The 26759-nt window shown below is 38.2% G+C and overlaps 1 protein-coding gene across 1 annotated transcript in view; it reads left to right on the forward strand.

Moving 5' to 3' along the window:
• Nucleotides 1–26759, forward strand: part of XIRP2 (xin actin binding repeat containing 2) — a 158872-nt gene that overhangs the window by 92113 nt on the left and 40000 nt on the right. The window contains exon 3 of the mRNA XM_048869980.2: nt 26235–26392. Within this exon, the coding sequence (XP_048725937.2) occupies nt 26235–26392 (158 nt within the window). The remainder of the gene's footprint in view (nt 1–26234; nt 26393–26759) is intronic.

The following is a 26759-nucleotide window of genomic DNA, read 5'->3' on the forward strand; positions in this document are numbered from 1 at the left end:
AGAAGGGTGATTTCCAGAGGTGAGGACTTCTTTCTGGAAACACCCTGCCATCAGTTGCTTACTCTTTAAACTACTGAGGTGCTTCCTCAAATGCCTCTGCTGACTGCAACTGCTGTAGTATCTTCGAGAGAGGCAGGGTATGCCTACACTGCCTGAGTTACAGCGCTGCCGTGGTTCTTCCAGGAATAAAAATTAACCACCCTGAACGAGCGCGGCTCCCACTGATAAAGCGCTGTCTGTACTGGCGCTTTTCAGCGCTAACACTTTTGTTGCTCATGGGAGTGTTTTTTCACACTAACGACTAAAGTTTTAGCACTCAAAAATGGCAGTGTAAACACAGCCGCAGTCTCTCAGGCCTTGTCTACACTGGCACTTTACAGTGCTGAAACTTTCTTGCTCAGGGGTGTGAAAAAACACATTCAGTGCTGTAAAGTGTCACTGTAGACAGTGCACTACTGCTGAGACCTACTCCTCTCTTGGGGGTGGGTAGCTACTCCCCTCCTGGGGGTGGGTTTTTTACAGTGGGACTACACGGCAACGCTTTAACGTTGGTAGTGAAGACATACCCTTCAATAATCAGGACTCAATCCATTTACAACTTCATAAGGTAAAGCCAATACCTTAAAGTGAGGTCGATTCTGAAAAATGGCGCTGTAAACACAGTATAGTGAAATTCCATATTCACTATCTTTCATTGATTCCAAAACAAGTTGTAGTTTATTTAACAAATGGAAGCTATTTTCTTTAAGTGGTAAGTCTTGAAAATTTAGCTTGGGTTGAGTGTCAAGGTTTTTTTCTTTGTTGGGCATCATTACTTATAATTAGGCTGTCAAGTGATTAACAAAATAATCGTGATTAATCATGCGATTAAATTGCACTATTAAACAATAATGGAATACCATTTATGTAAATATTTTTGGATGTTTTCTACATTTTCAAATATATTGATTTAAATTACAACACAGAATACAAAGTGTACAGTGCTCACTTTATATTTATTTTTATTACAAATATTTGCCCTGTAGAAATGTTAAACAAAAGAAATAGTATTTTTCAATTCACCTAATACAAGTACTGTAGTGCAATCTCTTTATCATGAAAGTTGAACTTACAAATATAGATTTATGTACAAAGAAACCTGTATTCAAAAATAAAACAATGTAAAATTTTAGAGCCTGCAAGTCCTCTCAGTCCTACTTCTTGTTCAGGTAATCACTCAGACAATCAATTTGTGTACATTTGCAGAAAATAATGCGGCCTGCTTCTTGTTTACACTTTGTTTACACCTTCAATCACCATTCCAGAGGACATGCGTCCAGGCTGATGACAGGTTCTGCTCAATAACGATCCAAAGCAGAGCGGACCAACGCATGTTCATTTTCTTCATCTGAGTCAGATGCTACCAGCAGAAGGTTGATTCTCTTTTTTGATGGTTCGGGTTCTGTAGTTTCTGCATCAGAGTGTTGCTTTTTTAAGACTTCTGAAAGCATGTTCCACACCTTGTCCCTCTCAGATTTTGGAAGGCATTTGAGATTCTTAAATTTTGGGTCGAGTGTTGTAGCTATCTTTACAAATTTCATATTGGTATCTTCTTTGCATTTTGTCAAATTTGCATTGAAAGTGTTCTTAAAATGGACAACATGTGCTGGGTCATCATCCGAGACTGTGATAACATGAAACATATGGCAGAATGCGGGTAAAACAGAACAGGGGACATACAATTCTCCCCCAAGGAGTTCAGTCACTAAATTAATGAACACAATATTTTTTTAATGAGTGTCATCAGCATGAAAGCATGTCCTCAGGACCAATGGCCGAAGCATGAAGAGGCATATGAATCTTTAGCGCAGCTGGCTATCTGGCACTGGCCTCTAGCACGTAAATATCTTGCAACACCAGCTACTACAGTGCCATGCAAATGCCTATTCTCAGTTTCAGGTGACATTGTAATTAAGAAGTGGGCAGCATTATCTTCCATAAATGGAAACAAACTTGTTCCTCTTAGCAATTGGCTGAACAAGAAGTAGGACTGAGTGGACTTGTAGGCTCTAAAGTTTTACATTGTTTTATTCTTGAGTGCAGTTATGTAACAAAATGAACTACATTTGTACGTTGCACTTTCATAATAGGGATTGCACTACAGTACTTGTATGAGGTTAATTTAAAAATACTATTTTTTTGTTTAACATTTTAACAGTGCAAGTATTTGTAATAAAAAATAATATAAAGTAAGCACTGTACACTTTGTATTCTGTAGTAATTGAAATCGACATATTTGAAAATGTAGAAAAACACCCAGAAATATTTAATAAATTTAAATTGGTATTCTATTGTTTAACAGTGCAATAATTTTTTAAATCACAATTAATTTTTTTTATTTAATCGCATGAGTTAACTGCGATTAATCAACAGCCATACTTATAATAAGGATTTGGAAGGTCAGATTCCACCCTTTATGCAATCTCATTTCTTTCACAGATATAACCGACAAACTCAGTAAACAGTTATGTAAATAGTGCAGACAAAGAAATAGAATACAGCTCATGCTCTCATAGATGGGTTGGCTCTGTGGACCTGATGAGAGTAAAAAGCAGTAAAAAGTTATTTTTGTCACTAAAGCCTCTATGTTCAGTAGATAGGATTCTGAATCCCCCAGGGAGCATATCTGAGGAAGAAAGTGCCATTTTTATATTGTCACTTTTCAGAATAAAACTGCGCTCTTAAACTCCAACTGGGAATTAGAGAAGACAGTGCAGACCATGAAGCACTGATCTTACATGCTTTTGCCATGAAACTCTGCTTAGTATGTGGACAGTCACATTCTACATTAGCTACATTAGTTTCCAGATGGCCTCAAGATGTAGCCCCACGTAAAACCCACTACAACAGTATATATTAGTCTTGAGGTAACAAAGGCTTGCTAATGGTATCAAGATCTGCATCTAAGGGAAGAGGTCACAGGATTCACCAGGCACATATAGAAAAAAGTGCTCTTAGCTGCAGCTGTAACCTTAGAAGCACCATAGGACCTAACAAACCCCTTAAAGTGCAAACCTGTATTACAAAAGTGCTGATATAGCCAACGTTTCTCTCTTTAACCCCCTAGTGACCTTATATACATATTAACAGGAAGGTTGGCAAGATGAGAAACTGCCCAAAGGAAGTGCCCCAAACTACCTTCTGGGATCTATCACAAAGACAGAAGCAGAGGCACTCAAAATGAATACCACCTCCTGCTTGCATCTGCAACAGTGTCAACCACACCTCTTTGGTCAACTGTAAAAAAGACAGCTGACAGATTTAAAAAAAATCAAGATGGATATCTTCTTCCTATCCATCATTAAAGTCAGCTGGAGGTCTGACAGACTGTAGAATGAGTAAGGACTCGAAGATTTGACCAGTTATGAATAGAATAAATACTATACTATAAATCATATACTATTCTACACTTAGGGTCTGATTTTGCAGTCTAAATGCAGCCCAAACTCCCATTGAACTAACTCTAGGGATTAGTTTTGACTGTAAAGACTTTATGATCAGGCTGTATATCAGACAATACAGCAATACTCTGCAGAACAAAAGGGTGTTTTCTTACTATGTCACTGAAAGAAACCTACGTGTTCCATTCATTTTCTACCTCACAGAAAATGGAAAACATTTAGTACAATGTGAATTGAAATGGGTTTTTGCATTAAGGAAAATTAATAAAAGAAACAAGTAAAATAACCCTAAGTGTTTTCCTGAAGTATTTAGAAGTAGAATGCATTAAATTAATTAAAGTAGCTTGTCATGCCACCACTGCAGTGCTTCGTGAGAACACTGGTTTTATTGGGTGTCACTGTAGAGTTTAAAGCATGTATGCTAAACCAGTTGATATGAGAAAATAATGCTAAACAAGATTCAGAGTTTATGTTTCTGCTAATGTTAGATGAGCATCGAAGGTAAGGAGATGGCATAAGAATGCAACCTGTAATTATGTTGCAGCTTGTTACTGAACCATACTTATGAAGTTCATAGTAACATACGTTTTCTTTTTGATTTGAGCATGTAATAATGGTTTTTGATGATTTAAAAGAGGTGTACACAGTTGCACATGTAATACAACTTACATAAATAAATATGTATTTATTTAACTTTTATTTTCATATGTTTATTTAATACAACTTACATAAATAAATATGTATTTATTTAACTTTTATTTATTACTGTTTGAAAATCTGGCCCTGTAAAGCTTGGAAAGGAAAATGCTCACTTTTCTTGCAGGTAGTCTGGACAGCCTCCAGTTTGCAGCGATTTACATTTCAAAATGGCTCATAATATACACTGATTCAGACAACTTAAATGATATTGAGAATTGTTAATTAGTTGAAACAAACTTGGTTAATTGTAAACTAGTGGGCTGTATCCTGTGTGAGGAGAACTTGTTTTGCAACAGGATAAATAGCAAACTGATTCAGAATCTTTAAAATGACTTAAAATGGTAAGCAAAATAGCCTGATGGTCTGCAAGAAAGGAAGAGATAGGGCTAAGTTTTGCTCTTTAATAAAGAATATGATCCTTTGTCTGACAGTTTTTTTTACGATGTTGTAATCTTTTGGGTTAAAATAATTTGATGAATGTAGTTTTACTGTCAATGGGCCTGATTCTCATCTCACTTATGCTGGTTTTGTACCATTTAATTTCAGTGAAGTTGTTCCTGATTTACACAGGTGTAAGTGAGAGAAGAATCAGGCTTAATATCTGAATTTGGGATATTTGAGTTAGTAATTCAGTACAGAGGGATACATTCTAAACTGTCCGTATTTTAATCTGACAAGCATTTGGAGAGTTGATGTCAGTCTGGAGTCAGTACCTGCTTGTTGTCATGTTTGCAAGTAAACTCAGAATGATATTTAAATTAATCCTGTCTGATATTTATTTTTACAGGAGATAGGAGTATCCTTTAGTACTTTTATCTTGCAAAGCTTAAGTTCTACATTTGACAAATTTATCTTCTGTTTGTCTGACTTTGTTATGTTTCTTCATACGGTGCTGCAGTCTACTGCTTGGGGTGGGCTTTCTTGACAAAAAGATGTAAGGCTGAGGCCTGTGGTCTGTCCCCTATCAGAGATCTATGATCATCTGTAATTTGCTGACTTTACTCAATATTTTTAGCTCTTCCTCTCACATTCATGTAGATGTAATCTTTTCTTGCTTTTTGAGATCTTCCTGAATTTTTCATGTGAAATTAACTAGTGTATATTGCACACACAAAACTTACAAGTGCTAATTTATGCATGCAAGCACACACATATGTACATGAAAATTAGCACCCCGTGTGTGAAATCAGTTGCACTTGCAAATTTTGCAGGAACGGTTCAGAAGTTCCTTTGGAAATGTGGCAGTCTCATTTCCAATGATGATTGGGCCTCCAAAGTTTTGTATGTTCAGTACAGATAAACCCCTCAAATCTAGAGATTCTTGAAATGTGTTGTGAGTTAATGTGAGGTATTTCACGATAAGGTACCTTGCATGTACAAACTAAACTTTTTGTTGTGAATCATCTGACGCTTTAACGTTTATTAAACACCTTTGGAAGTGGATTTACTGAGATATGGGATAAGTTTACCTGCATCAAAATAGGTGTGGATGAATCCTCATCTCAAAATACTGTTTTGCGCCTGCCAAATCCTCCTATTCACACTACTTTGCTTGTACCAGAGTCAGTCTGTCTGTTTACTTGTGTTCCCTCTACTGTCCCAGGATCATCCTGTCTGGATGATATTTCCTCGTTTAAATGCTGGTGTGCAGTCAGGTGTTGTCCTTTGTGATTCCAGCTCATGGGAAGTTCACATACTCATGTGTAATACTCCTCATTATTAAGCAGACATGTCTTGTGCTTCAGCATGGCCCTGTGCTGAAATCCAGGTCTGCAGCATTGTCCTGTCCCACTTGTCACTGTTAGTTGGCTGAACCCCAAAATGGCAGTCCACTTGGTAAAGCTGCTTCAGGAAAAGATCTAGAAGTTTCAGCCTCCTCTTTCTTAGGTAAAAAGAAAAGGAGTACTTGTGGCACCTTAGAGACTAACCAATTTATTTGAGCATAAGCTTTCGTGAGCTACAGCTCACTTCATCGGATGCATTCAGTGGAAAATACAATGAGGAGATTTATATACACACTGAACATGAAAAAATGGGTGTTATCATACACGCTGTAAGGAGAGTGATCACTTAAGATGAGCTATTACCAGCAGGAGAGCGGGGTTGGGGGCGGCGAGTGGGAAGAAAACCTTTTGTAGTGATAATCAAGGTGGGCCATTTCCAGCAGTTAACAAGAACGTGTGAGGTGCTTTTATTACCCTGGTTATAAAGTCACTGCATGACTTTATGCTATGCTATGCTTGCAGCAATGCTATGCTTGCAGCAATCTGTTTATATTAATCACTGTGAGGATCACAGTCTTTCCCAGTTTCCCCCACGTTGCCTGAGAGTGCTTTCAAAATGGTGCTAGATTTCAAAAGCCAAATGAATGATGGGATAAAGGAGAGGAATTATGGGCAGTTTTTTAGTTTGACTCCAAGTCCCAGAGTTCCCATCTTCTTTTCAATAAGCTAAACAGATTGAGCTGTTAAAGTCTCTCATGTAAATCATTTTCTCTAGCTCTGGAATTTTCTCCAGTTTTTCAACATCCTTTTTAAAATGTGGACATCAGAACTGGATGTAGTAAATCATCTCCATACTTCTACTCAGTACTCCCCTGTCTATATATGCAAGCATCTCTTTAGCTCTTTTTGCCACAGCATTGCAGTGGGAGCTCATGTTCAGTTACTTTTCCACCATCCTTTTCAGAGTCACTGCTTTCCAGGATACAGTTCCCCATACTGTGGGTATGGCCTTCGTTCCTTATTTTTAGCTGTATAACTTTGCATTTGGCTGAATTAAAATGTTTTTTTAATTAGACCAGCTTAGTAAGATGACAAAATGTATTTTGTTTGAATGGGCCCAGCTTACTGAGCTCTGTACTACTCCCCTGTCCTCATAATTATTTATCACTCTGCCAATCTTTGTGTCCTCTACAAATTTTATTAACAGTGAATTTACATTTACTTCCAGATCTCTAATGAAAATGTTTATTAGGAACAGGCATAGTACCAATCCCTATAGAACCCCACTAGAAAACACCCCCTATTCAATGAGTCCCCATTAACAACTATTTTTCAGATCTGTCATTTAGTCAGTTCTTAATCCATTTAACGAGTGCTTTATTGATATTGTACAATGCTGTTTTTTAAGCAGAATGTTGTGCGGTATTAAGTCACATGCATTATAAAAATCTAAGTTTATTACAGCTACACAATTGCTTTTCGCACCCAAACTTGTTATCTCATTAAAGAGTGAAATCATGGTTGTTTGATAAAACCTATTTCCATAAAACCATGTGGACTGGGATTAATCATATTCCTATTCTATAATTTTTTATCAATTGAATCAGTTTTTCATTATTTTTCCTGGGATGGATATAGACTAACTGGCCTATAGTTATTTGGGTCATCTTGCTTGCCCTTTTTGAACATTGATGCATTATTGACACTCTTCCGGTGTTCTGGAATTTTCTTGATATTGCAAGATTTATTAAAAATTAACATCAGCATGCCATAAATTAATTTTGGCAACTCTTTCAGGATGGCGAGATTGAATGAGACCCCATCACAGGATAGAAAGTGTTAAGAGTCATTTACTTACATCCATTACATCTGTGTCATAATTAGCTGCTTCTCAGCCAGAGGAGCAGGGCTAAGAGGCATCAGAGGGTAACTTAATGAACCTGTTGACCTCATAAAAGGGAGAGAGTTCATCCTGACCAGAGGAACGACAGGGAGCAGAGAGACTCCTGTGAAGGGACCTGACCGAGAGTCTGTAGGAGAACAGAGGTCTCAGTCTGAGGTGAGCTGAGCTGAGGGAGAAGAGTCCGGAGTAGCTGAGAAAGAATATTGAAGACAGAGCTTAGAGGAAGAGCTGATTTGTTTAGATACTTTGAATATTAGTTTGACCTTTAGTTATACTAAAAGGGATCTGAGCTAGACACTTCTCAGCCAGAGGGCTGAATTGTGAAGAGAGGCAGAAAGTTTATGGGGAATGCTGGAGACCTCTGCAAGGTCTGTCATGCCCCAATGAAAGGGTGTTATCGGGTGGTGAGTGTGAACTATAACAGATGGTTGAGAGCAAGATCTCCTTAGTCAACTCTGCTAGAACTCTTGGGTGCAGCTTATTTTAAAATGTTTATCCCTCATAGAAGTTGTCTAACATTAGGGTGACCAGATGTCCCAATTCTATAGGGACAGTCCCGATTTTTGGGTCTTTTTTTTATATAGGCTCCTATTACCCCCTACCCTGTCTCGATTTTTCACATTTGCTGTCTGGTTACCCTATCTAACATACTCCTTAATTAATAATAGACTGTAAGTACTTCATCATCCTCATGAAATTAGTACATCATCCTGCTTTTTTCCAAATACAGAACAAAAATATTGATTGAATATTGCACTTCTGCATCATTATGAACAATTTTACCATATCCATCTAATAATGAGTCTATGCTGTTGCTAGGATTTCTTTTGTTCCTAATACACTGGGGGAAAAAACAATGAAACTCTTTTTTTCTTACTGCTGCCAGCCATGGATTTTTTCCCCCTGATGTCTTCAGATTCCATTGTAAATTTTCTGCACTTCATAACTTCTAACTTATATATCTTATTTGAAAAAAAATTCCCCAAGTGAAAAAAGTGTTGATGAAACATTTACAACCACTCGATAGCTGAGCATCTTCAGCTGTCATTGTTGTCAGTGAGCAGCAGTTGAACTGATGCTCATGTGGCCTATAATAAAAACATGTGGATCTTAATCTGCAATAACTAATTTAGTTAGTTCTTCGGAAAAATGGGAGAAAGCTGGAATTCTCCACTCCCCTTTTATGTGTGATAGCCTTTGCCAACCTGTGTTTGTCTATTCTGTACAATTGACAGTATATAGTTCTGATTAACAAGAAAATAATGAATTCTCTGAGAGGGCCACTAAGGCCTATGTAAAAATAAGAGGCATAAGACATATGCAGTATTTCATTATGTGGGCCCCATGTAAATTACACTGGAAAGAGCAGAGATTTCACAGCTTCTTCCTGGCAGAAGTAGCACACTTCAGTTGGCTTTTCTGACAAAATATTGCCAAAGAAATATAAAATTAACCCAGAAAGAATCAGCAGCTCCTATCCGGCGAGCAACGTTTCTTTTCTCGACAAATACAGTTTGTGATTGAAAGAAAGGGGCAAACAAAGTTACAGCATTTAAGGTCTTAAAATAACACCAAGAGTTTCAAGTTATGCTATACAAAGAGCTTATAAACAGCACTTGCAGTCTAAAGCTACAGAGGGCATCCAGTGTCTTATTGAAAAGATCTCAAGAATCAGAAGTTAGCCTGTGATGGTAACTTAGGTAGGAGAAAGTTTGATTGATTGAACAAGTGTTTACGCTATCCATACATATGACAAAAGCACACGGTAATAGTGCCTTTACAAACAGGTTTCTACAACAAGTAGTTGACTCAGGCACAGGCTATACAGGCCTCAGCCCCTAAAAATAGGCACCAAGTTCCATCTTTTACATGTGGGGCTAAAATAAAAACAGCTGTCCCCACCTTCTTGCTTGACAGAAGGGAGAGGTGTGTGCTTCAGTGGAGCTGGTCTCCACTAGACTGTATATTTCAGGGGACTGGGAACTTTGTCTTACAAAAAAGCAAGAACAAAAATTGGCTAGGAGAGGACGTAAAGCTTTCCTTTATAAAGAGAACTGCAGTTCTGTAACTCATGTTGATGCACTCTGAATGGTAGCAAAGGTAAGTGCAGTCTAGTGTTCAGATAGTATTTTATGTATAGTGTGATATAACTTCGACCCCATGTAACCAGTGAAAAGAAACAGCTGATTTCTCAGGATAATGATGGCAAACTGGGTAACTTTCATTAGCAAAGGATGAAAAAGCATAAATGAATTGCATGCAAAATGTGATCTGATTCATTGTTGCGCTCTAACATGTACCTAAAATATAGTAAGTCTATAACTTATAAATCAAGTTTATTTTGAATGAGAAATGCTCAGCACAATGAAAGCAATTCAGGTCCTAACACTTGTGTTAGAGTGTATGGAACGTCCCTATGAGGACAAGCAAAAATGTGTTTCAGGATCTGGATTTCATGTATTTTGCATGTAAGTGTATTGTATTACTTATATAATAAATAAAATGTGATTTCATGGCGAGAAGCACATAAAGAATAGCTATATCTTGAATAAATAGCTAAAATACAGTGGGATCTCCAAGTTGCTTTAAGATGTATGTTTAACACTCTAAGATAATTGTTGTCAGTTGGCTATGTTAGGTCTAACTATTACAACTGTAATAACCTTAACAATGGGAACATATTCTTTTATCTAAAATAATAGATTTACATTTATAGATGTCATTTACTATTTTATACATATGTTTGTAAAACAAATCTTTTGAGATGTTGGCATATGACAATTAAGGATAGCTATGATCTGGGTATTTAGATATTGGAAGTTAGAATGATTTAAGATTTATAACTGGATTGCTTAAGTCACAAATATAAAGTGAAGGAAAGGTGAGTGAAGTAATATTGGACCAACTTCTGTTGGTGAAAAAAACAAGCTTTCATACTACATAGAGCTCTTCTTCAAGCCACCATGTCTCTAATATTCCTGGGACCAACTCAGTGCAAACAAAAAAAAAGAGTAATTATTCATTACTTTAAAATCACACAATAGGAACACACAATTTATTTTGCAAGGTTTAATGGAAAAATATTTTCTTTGCAAGTATTGCATTTGCTAAGTGACAAAGTATACATACAATATATGTGTTTGAAACCATCCCCAAGCATGAGACAATCGAAACATTATAATGGGTTTCGGCATGCAAATTTTAATATAAAATCAATAACTTTTCCAAGTATTGCTTAATACTTTTCAGAGGGCCAATGTGATTTAGTTAGGATAAAAATATCAGTGCTTAAATAGCACATGTGTAATACTTTGTGCGTCATAATTATTATAACTTTTTGAAACACTGTTTCAACATCATTGATATCAAATATTGAAACTAATCCCTTTTTCACTGTGGCATATCTGGGTTTATATTTTTCCTTAGTCTTACATATTAAGTAGCTGTTTTCTTCTAACAGTTTATTTACATCATTCTAAGGTGAAGAGCTGTTCATATTAGTCAGGACTTGCTATTTCAGTTAGATCATAGCCCCTAATCGTGCTGCATTGAGTAACAGACTCCACAGGGGCATTCAAAACTGACATGCACACATGCAGGTGCTTTACTACATCAAGTATTTAAAGAGCATTACCATGGCTGTCTGTGTGTAAAAATAGACATGCTGATAGTTAAGATGTATGTTCAGATATAATTTATATAGACTAGGAGGGTATTTATTAATAGTATTGCGCTGTGATTTAAGACTGAACAATCTGCAGGGGAACAGAACTTAATTGTGACTGTATTGCTTTTCTTTTTTGTTTTTTCTTTTCCTCATGAGAGCATTCACGTTGTACTCTGAAGTTTAATTAAATTGTAATTTGTCTTCTTCTAGACCCGAAGCAAATAATTTCTCAGCAGAATTCCAGAGTAAATAATTGCATTTTGTCCTTATAAACCTAATCCAGGAATTTATTTTTAATACTTACTTAACTCCTTCAATGCCCTCAGGATGTACTGAATGCCTCTACACTGGGACCAAAATTTTACAAACTTGGTTGCTTACATCAACGGGATGCTCAGCACCTATAAAAATCAGGTCACTTATTCAGCTGTTTAAACATGGGCTGGGGAACCTAACGTTAGGCATCTAGATCCGAATGTTTTAGGCTATATGTTTTCATATTTCTTCCAAATCAGTGGTGCCATTTAACCCATCTGTATATAACATCTGACACGGAAATGGTTAATAACTTATGCAATTTGCTTTCCTAATAACCTCTTCACAGCCAATTAAATTAAATGTAAACTGAGACTCTATACGAATATGCCTCTGAAAAAGCTAAGACTGGCCAGTAAATTAGATTGAATAACTTCCAGGAATTTTGGAGGAAACAAAAATAAGATGACAAAGAAAAATATTGCTTTATTTCAGTACCTAGTGGGATTGGCATTAGAGTAAGGATTACTTGTGTGACTAAGAATATGCAGCCTGAGGCAGTGAAGTAAGTCTGACTGTCGGAGGTCACATGCTTTGAGTCTGGTAATGTCAGTAACTGCACTCCACTAAATACAGTATTGAAAAAACATTTAATTTTGTTCTTATCTTTACATTTGGAATAGAACAGTGGTACTCAAACTTTTTTTCATGTACTGACCCCTAAAAAATTTCAAATGGATGTGTGGACCCCAAGGGGTCCACGGACCACAAGTTGAAAACCACTTGAATCGAACAACCAAATATTACTGCAGGGCTTTCACAGCATCACCTTCATACAGGCCGTTCTTTATCCCTACAGAAATAACTGCTCCCCCACCCCACCCCCACAGTTTTTTTTTTTTTCATTTTGTTTTTCACAGCTTTTAAAAATAGAAGTGTTCGGAGAAAAGGAAATAATTAAATCTTGAAATAAAAGGGGAGACTTATTTTTTAACTCTGGTATGCACTATCTGTTTATCTTCCATGTTACACGAGCTCTTCTCTTACAATGTCTTGTCACTGGATAGATACAATTTTCACTGAAATGTTTTTGGAAGTAGCTTAAAGGACTCATGGTGTCAAGTTTTTTGCTAATTTTATGCAGGAAATATTGCAGTTGCCTGTTAAATCACAAGCTCAGGTATGTCAAATTGCTCAAACATTAAAAAAAATTACAAATTGCTCAAGGTGAAAATGTGACCTACAATAAAAATAATCCTTAAAGGGGCTATTTTTGGAGATTGCTGTGCTAGTCACAGACAGGGTGGCATCACCATGATAGGATTATGCACATGCTCAGGCTGTCTGTGAGGACTGATCTAAAGTTGGTGGTTACATGTTTAAGAAGGATAAACAGCATGGGAGTCCTAGCTTTAAATACAGATGTTGTAATTGGAGATAGACCGAACTGATTCAGGAAAGTTCAGTTGCCTCCAAATGGAGGGGATCATCCTGTTTTACATGTCACTGTATTGTTGAGACTGCTTTTTAAACCTAATGTACACAAATCCAACAAGACTAAACGGGGTGGTACATAAAGTGGGAAAATGAGTTTGATTCTGGGAGTTGTAGAGCACCAGCAATTCCTGTTGACTGCAGATGCACTTGTGAGTGCTCAGCCCGTCATCAGTAAGCCTCTAGGGCAATGGCTACAGTGCCTCTGGTAATGAGCCTCCCAGGCTGGGTCCACAGACTTGTGGGGGAAGAGCTCGTGTTTAGAGCCCTACCAAATTCATGGCCATGAAAAACGCGTCATGCACCATGAAATCTGCTCTTTCCCCTTTCCACCCCAACATGATATCTGGTCTTTTTTGTGATTTTTTCCCTAGTCTAAACAGTTTTCACGGAGGAGACCAGCGTTTCTTAAATTGGGGGTCTTGACCCAAAAGGAACTTGCATGGGGGTCACAATGTTATTTTAGGTGGGCCATGATATTGCCCCCTGTCAAGGTTCCTCCCCCACTCTGAACTCTAGGGTACAGATGTGGGGACCTGCTTGAAAAACCTCCTAAGCTTATCTTTACCAGCTTAGGTCAAAACTTCCCCAAGGTACAAAATATTCCACCCGTTGTCCTTGGATTGGCCGCTACCACCACCAAACTGATACTGGTTACTGGGGAAGAGCTGTTTGGACGTGTCTTTCCCCCCAAAATACTTCCCAAAACCTTGCACCCCACTTCCTGGACAAGGTTTGGTAAAAAGCCTCACCAATTTGCCTAGGTGACTACAGACCCAGACCCTTGGATCTTAAGAACAATGAACAATCCTCCCAACACTTGCACCCCCCCTTTCCTGGGAAATGTTGGATAAAAAAGCCTCACCAATTTGCATAGGTGACCACAGACCCAAACCCTTGGATCTGAGAACAATGAAAAAGCATTCAGTTTCTTACAAGAAGACTTTTAATAAAAATAGAAGTAAATAGAAATAAAGAAATCCCCCCTGTAAAATCAGGATGGTAGATATCTTACAGGGTAATTAGATTCAGAAACATAGAGAACCCCTCTAGGCAAAACCTTAAGTTACAGAAAAGATACACACACAGAAATAGTTATTCTATTCAGCACAATTCTTTTCTCAGCCATTTAAAGAAATCATAATCTAACACATACCTAGCTAGATTACTTACTAAAAGTTCTAAGACTCCATTCCTGGTCTATCCCCGGCAGAAACCAGCATATAGACAGACAGACAGACCCTTTGTTTCTCTCCCTCCTCCCAGCTTTTGAAAGTATCTTGTCTCCTCATTGGTCATTTTGGTCAGGTGCCAGCAAGGTTACCTTTAGCTTCTTAACCCTTTACAGGTGAGAGGAGCTTTCCCCTGGCCAGGAGGGATTTCAAAGGGGTTTACCCTTCCCTTTATATTTATGACACCCCCTTTACTTCTGCACTGTCTTCAGAGCTGGGTGGTCAGAGAGCAGTGGATGTTGGCTTTATTGAAGCAGGAGGCGGAGCTGATGGCAGCAACAGAAAAATGGCCTACCACAAGGGAATGTACTCTTGCCAATATTCTTCAACATCTACACGAATGATCAACTGATCCATCTCAGCTCAAGAAGTTTGGTCTATGTTGACGATCCATGCATTGCTGCCCAAGCCAAGGATCTCATCCAGATCGAAGTTACACGAACATCGATGCTGTCTGGGCTCTCAGTCTGTTACATAAAGAACCAGTTGTTCCCTAACCCAGCCGAAACACAAGTGAGTCTCTTCCATCTTCAGAATTGTGAGGCCAAAAGACAACATAATTTGGAATGGGGTATCACTTGCCCACTGCTGTAATCTTGTCTGCCTTGGAGTAATGCTAACCACACGCTTTCCTTCAGAGCACACGTGGAGAAGACAAGAGGCAAACGTACCACCCAGAACACCATGGTTAGGAAGCCTGCAAATTCAAAATGGGAAACCATCCCAGCAATACTAAGAGCCTCCACACGAGCACTTTGTTGGCCGAATATGCATGTCTGATGTGAGAAAGTTTGGCTGATGCAAAGAAGCTGGACCCTGTGCTGAGTAACAGCTGCCACTACATTAGAGGATGTCTGAAACCAACAAACATGAACAGCCTTTATGTCCTTCCTGGAATGGATCCACTGGATATCAGGAGAGTGGTCTCAAGCAAAGTGGAATAATTATGACTAGGGCTCCATATCTATCATGGAGGTCGCAGAAGTCACGGATTCCATGACTTTCTGTGACCTCCGTGACTTCTGCAGGCCAGCTCTTGAGCCAGCTGCTCAGGTGGCCCCCCAGGACAGCCACACCAGCGACTGCTGGAGTGGCCCGGGAAAGCCATTCCAGCTGCTGCTCCGGCAGAGGTCCCTGGCCATCTGGAGCAGCCCCTGCTCTGGCAGCCCGCGGCAGCTGGTGTCACTGGCCCCGGGTGCCCCCACAACAGCAGCAGCCCCAGAGTGGCCCCCTCTCTCCAAGATTTAATCACAGGTGTTTTTAATATAAGTCATGGACAGGTCTCGGGCCATGAATTTTTTTTTTTTTTTTTTGCCCATGACCTGTCCATGACTTTTACTAAAAATACCTATAACTAAATCGTAGCCTTAATTATGACAGGGTGAAGATACCACACCTCTGCTACATGGCCACACAGTGGAAGTTGGCCACCTGAAATTGCGGAAAAGTGTCCTAACTGCAACAGAACCGCTTAAAAAAATCACCAATCAGACATGCCAGACCTGTGGAAAAAACACAGAAATTGGGCTTGTTTTTGGTTTAATTGGCATGTGAGTTGCTTGTTGGCTAGTTTTTGGCTTACAGCTTGTTGCTTGTAGCTTCTTTTTTTTTTTTTTTGACTGGCTCCTGGCAAGCAGGGGCAAAAGCAGGAGAGAATCGGGGTGCACAGGAGGCCCACCGCAGTCCCAGACTGCACGCCGGGGAGGAATCTAGTCACATAGAGTTTTGGGGTTCTTAGGGATTGGCTTGTTTTGGCCTTGTTTTGAAATGGGATTAGCTTGATTTTTGGCTTACTGTGAAAGTCAGGGTGCTTATTTACCTCATGAAAGTTGGCAACTGTGTCACCAATGGCTACATGACTGTAAATGTGATGCACAAGGCTCAAAATACTTGTCAAGGACATCAAAATGCACACTGACATTGCCGAATGCCTTCCCACAGGTGCAGAACAGGATTGGTCCAGCTGGAGATGTTTAAACTCCCTTCCAACAAGAGTTAGCAGATCAAAAGTCAATATGCAGAAGTGGGGCTATTGCACTAACCAGATACATGTGACTGTGGTGAAACACAAACGATGGAAAATCTGTCGGTCTGCTGGCTCGTATAGGAGCCATGAACCATGGAAGATCTTGCCAGGGCTACGGACTTGGCCAGATCACGTGCCCAACACTGGGAAAACCTATGATTCTGGTGGAAGGAACAAGAGGAGAAGAAGACGAAGAAGAAGGAACAGGAGCTATCAAGAAAACACCAAATATCGTAAGAGTTGGCAGCATTGCTTGCCACCCACTGCGTTGCCTGAGACACAATTGTAGTGCATTATAATTATCATAAGAATTACAAGTTTACTGAGTCCATAGCACCAATAGCTGATGACTGTAGTAATCACTACAGCTCCATGCTGTTAAGATCACTGGCTGAGAACACATTGCTGAACAAGCCACCAGCTCACAAAGGAATTAGGGACCTAAGATGAAAATATATGTCCAGTGGCCTCAACTTAGAGTCATCTTCAGTGCTCAGAGAAGGCTATGTGGCTTTGAGCAATCACTCATCACCTCTGCCATCTCTTCATCATCTGTATAACAGAGAAGAGCACTCTCTTACCTCACAAAAGTTGTAAGGATTTAACTTATTAAATAAAGGGGCTGAGGCTGTTGTGCTGGTGGTTGAAGATGTAGTAGCATAACATGATACAATTCCACTTCTGGAGTCCAGCGGATAATTGACAATCCCATTGGGAAGCTGTGAACCAGCAAAGTAGAGTCTGAGGAGGTGTTCCACAAAACTCCATTGGCAAGGATTTTACTTTATTTTGAGGCCTACAAGGCTCAAGTGTTGTATGATTTGTCTCCAGGCAGAAAACACTCTTTACGGTTGGGAAAATTTGGTTTTCATCCACAAATACTGCTTTTCAGTGCTCTGCAATAATGGAACCATTTCTGGCGGAAAGCAGAACTGGCCAAAGGCCCAAAATGTGCTTGTTTTGCTTTTCATGCAAACAATTTTGCAGTTTTAATTTTCACCTGCTCATGTGGTGTCTTTCTGAGGCTTTTGGCAGTGCACTTGATTGCATTGTGGGAGGCTCACAGGTTCCAAGCTTGTTTTCTATTTTTATTCTGTCATGGGAGTTTTATTCCCAATCTTTCTGACTCCTGCTGTTATAATTACTTGAGTCACCTCTTTGAAACTTGGTTTCCCCTATTTTTAAATCTGCTAAATACAAACACAGAAACAAGTGTCATGTATGCATTGATATGTAAAAGAGCACAGTAATATGCTCTGTAATTCCCACAGTAGTCAGAATAAATGTTCAAAGATCATCACATTTGCAGGCCTACATATGTGCTGTGTTTGTATACTGTAAACATGTCGGGCTGGAATGTAAGGATGACCTGGCTGCAGGTTTCTTGGTCTTTCAGTATCTGATAATACTGCTCTGTCTACAGCACATGTGTTTTTGCTGTTCTCCCAGCAGGCAGTCGGGGCACCCTTATGAGGTCAGGGTCTAGGTACCTCTTTTCAACTCTGCCCCACTAACTGGAACTCGTTTTACCAAGGTTGCATGATAAGATTTGAAAAGCTGAATGTAAAAAGACTCTCCTTTTTAAGTCTATTTGCACAATATGTGATTATGAGTGTACATACGTGTAAGGAGATGATGGTAGACCTGAGAAGAAGGATGGTCCAGTAGTTAGGGCATTTGCCTGGGAGTTGGGAGACATGGGCTGAGTTCACTGATCTGCTACAGGCTGCTGTGTGACTGTAGGGAAGTCACTCAAGGTATGTCTATATGCATTTACTGGGCGTGATTACAGCTCGCATAGAAATACCCAAGCTAGCTTTAATCTAGTTAGCTCAGATACTAGAGCAACGAAGCCATGGTAGCATGAGCTTCAGCATGGACTAGCAACCTGTGTAATTACCCATGGTTCGGGGATGACTTGTATGGCTTGTGATACCACAGCTTCATTGCTCCACTAGTTATCTTGCTAGATTAAAGCTAGCCTGGGTATGTCTGCATGAACTGTAATCAAACCCCATGTAGATATAACTTCAGTCTCTGTGCCTCAATTTCTCAGCTGTAGAAATGGGGATAGTAGTACTTTCCTACCTGACAGGGGTGTTATGAGGATAAATACATTAAGAAATCGTGAGGTGCTCATATTATATGGTAAAGGGAGCCATATAAGTACCCTAAATTATAATCATTTCATGGACTGTGTCATTCCGACAGTTCTGAGATCAACAGAAATGAATAGGCAGTTTTGCTTAAAAATTGATGGACTGATACATCACCTAATTTCATCCATCCCAAAGTACATGGAAAGCTCTTATGTATTGTTATTTGTACTTCCAGAGATTTATGCAAGGCTGTCTTCTCCCTTAAACCCTTAGAAGGTGTCAGGGTTCCCTTCCTCTAGGGTACAGATGTGGGGACCCACATGAAAGACCCTCTAAGCTTAATTCTACCAGTTTAGGTTAAAAACTTCCCCAAGGCACAAATTCTTCCTTGTCCTTGGATGGTATCGCTGCCACCACCAAGTGAGTTAGACAAAGATTCAGGAAAAGGACCACTTGGAGTTCCCGTTTCCCCAAAATATCCCCCACCCCCACACCCAAGCCCCTTCACCCCCTTTCCTGGGAAGGCTTGAGAATAATATACCAACCAAATAGGTAACCAAGGTGAGCACAGACCAGACTCTTAGGTTTTTAGGACACTAAAAACCAATCAGATTCTTAAAAACAGAACTTTATTATAAAAAAAAAAGTAAAAGAAGCACCTCTGTAAAATCAGGATGGAAGGTAATTTTACAGGTTAATAAGATTTAAAACACAAAGGATTCCCTGCTAGGCAAAACTTTGAAGTTACAAAAAAGCAGGAATAAACCTTCCTCTTATCATAGGGAAAATTCACAAGATAAAACAAAAGATAATCTTTTTAAGATAAGCATTTCCTTCCTATTACTTACAATTTGTAATATTAGATGCTTAGTTCAGGTAAGGTTTTAGGAGATGGTGTTTTTCCTGCCCTAGCCTCTCTTTGTTCCGGAGAGAAGAACAAAAGACCACACAACAAAACCTCCCCCCACAGATTTGAAAGGATCTTCTTCCCTTATTGGTCCTTTTGGTCAGGTGCCAATCAGGTTATTTGAGCTTCTTAACCCACTACAGGTAAAGGAGGGATTTTATGCTACCCTTAGCTGTATGTTTATGACAGAAGGTGAAATAGCTGAGAAAATGTTCTGATACAACAAAGTTGAATGGCAAAGCATGCTCACAATGAGTAAGACAGGATGTGAGTAGTGTGAGAGTATATGACTGGAATAGTAAGCTTTAATAGCTAGCGGAATGCACAGGGTCCCTTCTTTTCTCTCTCTCTCCCACCTTGTATTGCATTTTATGGTATTAGGTTCTGATACCTTTTGGATTGGATTAATCTTTGGTTGAATACTTCAATCTGTCCACTCTCTATTTGTAATGTGAGTGCTTCAACCAGTATAAATCCTTGCCCTGTAGTTCCTCTGTCTGATTATGTTGCTCTTGCAGAGTTAACTTACGAGAGTGAAAGAAAAGGAGGAAATTATAACACCAACTTTAAGAAAACTAGATCAACCCTAGATAAAGTCAACTGATCATTACAGGAGAGAATAACCTGTGTACTCTGCTCCTAATTTCAATTAATTGTTATGATTATCACTTCTCTTAGCTATGTAAGGGTGCAGTATGTTTCAGATGAAGAGGTATTTTGGTCAAACTAGTGATGATAAGGATAAGAAGTACTAAAATCATTTTTAGCACCTGCTTGACTTACCAGCATCATATTCAACATACTCAGTTTCTTTCGGTGAAGATTATAAGCATATTGGTTATACATTAATGATGAAGACTGTAAACATTTACATGTGAAACCTTTTCACATCCTTGAGATATAGTAACTGAAACCTTAAACAAGTCCATTTTAGTTCAAATCAATGAAAACAAAGATTTGTACCGTTTCAGACAGCGTATTGTTATGGGAATCTGTTCTAAAGGCTTTTATGCCACTGTAAACTTTTCTGAGGTTAATTTATGTATATGTTTATATTTTTCTGAGGGACAAACGTTTCTTGTACTCTACTTAACTTTTCTAAGTAAATTCAGCAGAGACCTGGAAAAGGGAAAGACGTTTGGTCAAGTCAATTACCTCGCCATCTTTGAGAAGTTCAAAAGAAATACAAGGGAATTTTAAAAACACAACTTGTTGTCTCTGGCCACTGAGCATCACTTTGGACCCAAATTTCTCTCATCTGAAAGCTGTTTCTGTAACCGCAGACAATGTGTTTCTTAAAGTAAGGCAGGTTTGATGTACATATACCCACTCTTACATTATCCAAGGAAAAGGAGACATGGAGGGACTCAGACATGGAGGGACTGATATTATTTGCAGTACAAGTAGGGGGATTAGTAGCTAGATTCCAGTGACTTTTACTAAAAAAAGATATATATATATATATTCTTGGGCCTTTACAATTCCCCCTTTCCTGAAGGAATTGAGTGCCCTATTTACAGGGACTCAACATTATTCAATCAAATTTTCCAGTGCAGTGCAGAAAAACCCTAGTAGAACAAGTGAAATATCCAGGCACTGAGATTGTATTAGATCTGAACTGTCAAATATAGATGCTCACATCATATTTTCTTCATCTTTATCTACAAGAAAGAAAACTGTCATGAAGATACCTTTATAAGGCATCTTGTCAGACACATGCAATTCCTTTAATGACTTGATGGGAACGGGAAAAACATCAACAAAAGTATTTTTGGTGCTAATATGCTTATGCTGCTTTTTCCAAGGAGCTCCAAACTCCTGCTTCAACATTCTCTGTTACTGAGTTACGTATATGCGGGCAATGGAGCTTCATATGCCAACTCAAGTGAAGTACGTTTGGGGCTAAATCCCACCCTCAGCACATCCCTATGAATGACTTATGAATCTCTGAGCATAGGTGGGAGGTAGTTAACATGAGCTACCATGTTAAGAGCGGTATCCACACGTAATTATAACCAATGCAAGGCCAAACTTCCTGAAAATTACTCAACTTCAACTCAACTCAATTACTCAACAAATTGCTCAACTTCCCATTTTTTAATTTCTCACATAAAATTGGTGTTCATGTAACTCAGCTATTCAGTGAGGGTTAGATGGAAAATCTGGAAGGAAGATTTAAAACATGCAGAAGTAGAACAAATGAGGAAGATTACTAGGTCCTGCATTTTGAAAAAAACCAGATGCTGTCACTTGAGTGATAGCGGACAACCCATGCAGAAACTGAGACAGTCAGCATTATGTGAGCAATAAACTCACACTACAACCATATTGTTATGGCTAACACATGACAATATACTACTTTGCTCATATATTAGATTAATGTTTGTACAGCGCTTTGAAATTGTAGAGTGCTATATATGTGGTATTACTTTTGCTTGCCTGTTGTGCATTCATGTCTACTTTATTTGCAGGAGTACACATTCAAACACTAGCGCAAAACAGAATAATTGGTTTTGCTTAAGAACATATGGCCCAATTCTTAAGTTATTATTGAGGTAAAACTTCCAATGACTTCAATGGGAATTTTGCCTGAGTCAGAACTTAACATTATCTGTCTTGTCAGTTCCTAGGAGTGAATGATGTAGGAATAGTGGCAGAACTTTCTAAGTGAAGGGTCTTTTTAAGACCCCACCCCTAAAGAGGTCCCACCAGGCCCTGGCTTTTCTGGTCTTCAGGGCACAATATAAAGTATATTTATTTTGTTTACGTTTTTGGTTTAACTTTCTTGGGCCTGGATTACACATTCCAGTTTCAGGTGCATTCCTTGCCACAGTAGTAGCAGTAGCTTTTAGGTTACCTTTGAGGTTGGCTTTCTGTATTTGTATGCATTTAAAAAAAAAATGGTGACCATGCCTCACTGCCAGTGAGATAACATAGGGCTTAATAATCATAATAAAAATAACCACCATGTCCAGCAGATGTTCTTGCTTTTGTGGACTGAAACAATGCTTTAATTTTAGAAGGAAGGCCTTTTGTGTAAATGTGTATGTCAAGTGTGTTTCTTCTACTATATTCTGATAAATAGTAAAAAGACTAGCAGAAAGGAATCCCTCTCTCTCCTTAATAACTGAAGAAGTGTGTCGGTAACTTTCAATTAATAAAAGGAAATCCTAGGAAATGTAATTGAAAATGAAATGTCCTTTTTGTCCATTTACACAGAATCTTGCTCTGATAGGTATACAAAAGTCTCCCCCTGCTGGTGTGTTCCCCAAGAATTCACTCAGAAGGAGGACATGTTTCCTATTGTGTGCCATACAAAAATAAGCTCTTCACATATACACATTTCTTCTCTATATAACATAACATCGCTTCTCCTGCAACAATGAAAGAAATAGATTGCATTCATATACCTTTTGAAAAGCTAGAGACAAATCCTTTGTTACAAGGGAGACTTCTTGTCCTACTCAAATCTGCAGATTAATTGCATTTGAAGGACTAGGTTCTTTCTTAGAGTCATATGCCCTAACGCTATTTTCGTCTTTTGCAGAATATGAAAATGTGAAATATTTTCCTTTACAGTGAGCATCTCCAAAGCAACTGTACATGTCACAGAGTTTGTTTGTTTAGGGTTCTGTCATACTATTAGGTAAATGGGGTGACAAATAGGGAAATGACCGTGACTATATAGCACTAATTTGTGGATTATCTCCATGATTGGCATTTGGGTTTTAGTGTTCCAAGATCATTTAGAAAAAACAAAACCATTATTACAGTCAGACAGTAAAAAAATCCCATAAACAGCACATCAAATGATTTTATTAAATATAAATAATTGCAGGAAGTGAAATGAGAGTATTAAGTGGCAAAGCAAAGTTCTCTACAAGTCCTTTATCCTCTTGTCTTGCTCTAGAAAGTATCGTACATGCTCCATGTTCATATACGAAGGTCTTCACCTTCCCAGATTTTCCTTGAACTGCACCGACAGCCAGATAAAAGTAAACAAAGCCATATGCTCTCTCTCTCTCTCTCTCTACTGGAAGCCCATTTCTGCAGCTGTTTTGCTGCTGCGGTGGCTGGATTTTCTAACTTTCATTATGAGTGCAAATCTCTCTTCAATTAATCATATTATCTGTCTCTGACTTGACATTCAGTACCTGAGCTGCATTGTAAAAGCAAAACTTTGTTCCACAGCAACTTTCAGTTTTATTTGCCATTTACAGGAATATTCTGCCTTCATTAAGGTATTGTGTCATAACCAAATCTAGAATCTATGTCTAGTTTTCAAATGGTGGTTTTATATTTAAAAACAAAAAGAAAAATTAAGTAGATTTATTTTGTTGGAGAATGTTGACTTGATTCACTAAGCTCCTTTAACCATTTATTTCACCTAAATTTACTTTGGATATTTCACAAGCTTAGAGGCTACTCTTCTTCAATATTTTTGCTTAAAAATTATCTTAAAAAACTCAATGGAAAATTCTGCCCTAATAGTCACACATGCAGTTCCCACTAATCTATAGTAATATATCTGATAGTAAAATTTGACCCTCATGGGGTTTTGAAATTTCAGAACATGAGCAGAAATCTGCATGGGATAATTTAACCATAGTTTCTAAACTACTTAAAATTTTGGATTTTGATGTGCTGGCTTGCACAAAGGCACTGCCAGTTGCAGCTAGCATGTTAAGACTCCTATTTATTATTAAAACGAGTCTCTTACTATTAATTTGTACAGACTCTCAAAAAGCAGTTTTTGTATAATGGAAAATGTGGAATTAGAAATAATAAAAGAGATAGATGTACTGGTACTTGCTCTTGAATTAAATTAATTGTTCTCTACATTTCACCTGCCAATATGCCATGACAGTTTCTAGCGTAGGATTGCAATGATTTTACACTGAGAAAAATATTACTACTTTACAAGTGCCAGAGAAATGAACCATTCTGCTTATTTTATGCAGTCAGGCTGCAGTATGTTCACAGAAGCAATAGCAAAGCAGCACTGTGTGCTATCAAGCACTATTCTCTACCTCCTGGAATTTTGCTTTGAACATGAGATCTTCCCTGGTGATATACTACAGGAAGAAATCAGAGTCAGTAAGGTACTGCAGGCACAAATTCCTAATAAAGTTGAAGAGAAGCTGTAAAACCTTTGTCTATATCCAACCATTTTAAATACTAAGAGGTGCATACTGACTATACAGAAAGTAGAAACTTCCAGCAGGCGCAAGTCCTTATTGTTTTTAGCTTTTAGTTTTGATCAGTGCGGTTCCATCACACAAATGACTCACTGCTCGCTTATCTACAGTGTGATCCACACTGGCTTTGTCTTCACTACTAAAAAAAGGAGCATTCTTTATCTTAGTGTAACTAACAAGCGTGAGCTACCCCAAGGTAAAAGTGCAGTGAAGACAAGGCACTTTAGTTTTACTGCAAGGGAAACTAGGTGAGGTCAACCCAGGTGGAGGTGTACATATACTGCTGACTTTGCCTTGTTTACCTCATGGTAAAATGAAAGTGCCTTGTCTTTACTGTATTTTTACCTCGGGATAGCTTAGGCATGTTAAAAGAAAAGGAGTACTAGTGACACCTTAGAGACTAACCAATTTATTTGAGCATAAGATGAAGTGAGCTGTAGCTCACGAAAGCTTATGCTCAAATAAATTGGTTAGTCTCTAAGGTGTCACTAGTACTCCTTTTCTTTTTGCAAATACAGACTAACACGGCTGCTACTCTGAAATGAGGCATGTTAGTTACCCCAAGGTAAAAAACCCACCTTTTTTAACCAGTGAAGATGAGGCCACTGATGACATCATCTTGAAGAATCAGTTACTGTAGGGTGTTCTAATATATGAACATATCAAAGTGACTTTTTTGGTCAGCTGCAAAATTATTAAGGTGAAAATTTCAAAGTAAGCTGTCTTCTACTGAAGGGAATATGTCTTCACCTAATGTAGAGCTTTAGATAATATGGACGAAATATCAAGTGAAGAGCTTGAAAGAGCTAATAAGTAGGCTATGATGAGACAATTCACATTTTTAATGGAAATGAGTCAACTTTGTGGGTGCAATGTAAACTGAGGAAGTAACAGCAATTTAGGTGTTGCATTTTGTATGCAGTTTTTCAGAGTAAAAGTAATAGTCTAAGTGAAAACTTCTACAATGCTCAGCTGCTGTACACTCACTTGGTTTTGCATTCATTATGAGTGAGGTTAAAGTAGTTAATTATCAGTGAGGTTTTAATACTCTAGTGCAGACAAAATAATTAACAGTAAATGGAGACAAATTCTGCTCCGAGTTACTCTCTTGCAACCCAATTGATTAGAATAGATTTTGCCCCATTACAACTTATGTATTGAGTTATAGTGGTTTTGCTTATAGTGTAAAAGGATATATATTCAAGCTTTCTGGTGACCATATATTTTTGCTAGTTTATCAAGAAAAATATACAATGTGTTTTGTTGAAAAGTCTTTATTTTAGTAGAGTTTTTTAAAAAGTGATATTGATTTCAATAAGAAACATCATTGTTTCCATTGAAATGCCTATTGATTTCACTGGGAGAAGGCTTGGGCACTTTGGGCCTGATTCAGAGTCGTAATTTACTATCTGCAATTCATACGATATAATTTGGAATTGATGTAATATTGCCATAGATAGTGGATAACATTGTTAACTCTTGCAATCTGTTCTTGAAGACATTTTTTCTTTTCTTTCAGCCTTAAAAAGCAGGTACTTACTTAATAATAAAAATAAACCTCCTAATATAAAATATTGTGTTTGCTTTTAGCTATTGCTAGTGGTCACAAGCCTGTAAGTGGATTTTCAGAAGAAAGTACTAACTGGACGGATAGTGTGGATTTCCAGGATTCTGTCTCATTGAAGGAAAGAATGGCTATGTATCAAGCAGCTGTGTCCAAAGTGGAGCGCAGCAGCTCCTCTGCTAATGTAAGATATTACCTTCTATTTAACATCATAATTGTCTTCATAATTTGCTATTTCTGTTTACACAGGGCCATATTCTGCTTGCTTATTCACAAAAGCGGTCACACCGTTTTGCCCACATTACCTTTATGTAGAACAAAATTTAAAACCTGAATTACCAACACCTACGCAGCAAAGTTACCAATTCATTTCAGGCTCTTACGAATAAGAATTTGCATAACACTGATCTTTTGATCATTTTAATTCACTGGCTGTACAGTTTTTCTTTTTGCTCTTGTATGCACTAAATCTATTAGGAATATTTAAATCAACATAGAAATGAGAGATTAGCAACATAGCCATTCTGCTAAACCAATTATGATCCTAGAAG

Source organism: Caretta caretta, chromosome 11 (assembly GCF_965140235.1).
Source record: "Caretta caretta isolate rCarCar2 chromosome 11, rCarCar1.hap1, whole genome shotgun sequence".
Classification (NCBI taxonomy): Eukaryota; Metazoa; Chordata; order Testudines; family Cheloniidae; genus Caretta; species Caretta caretta.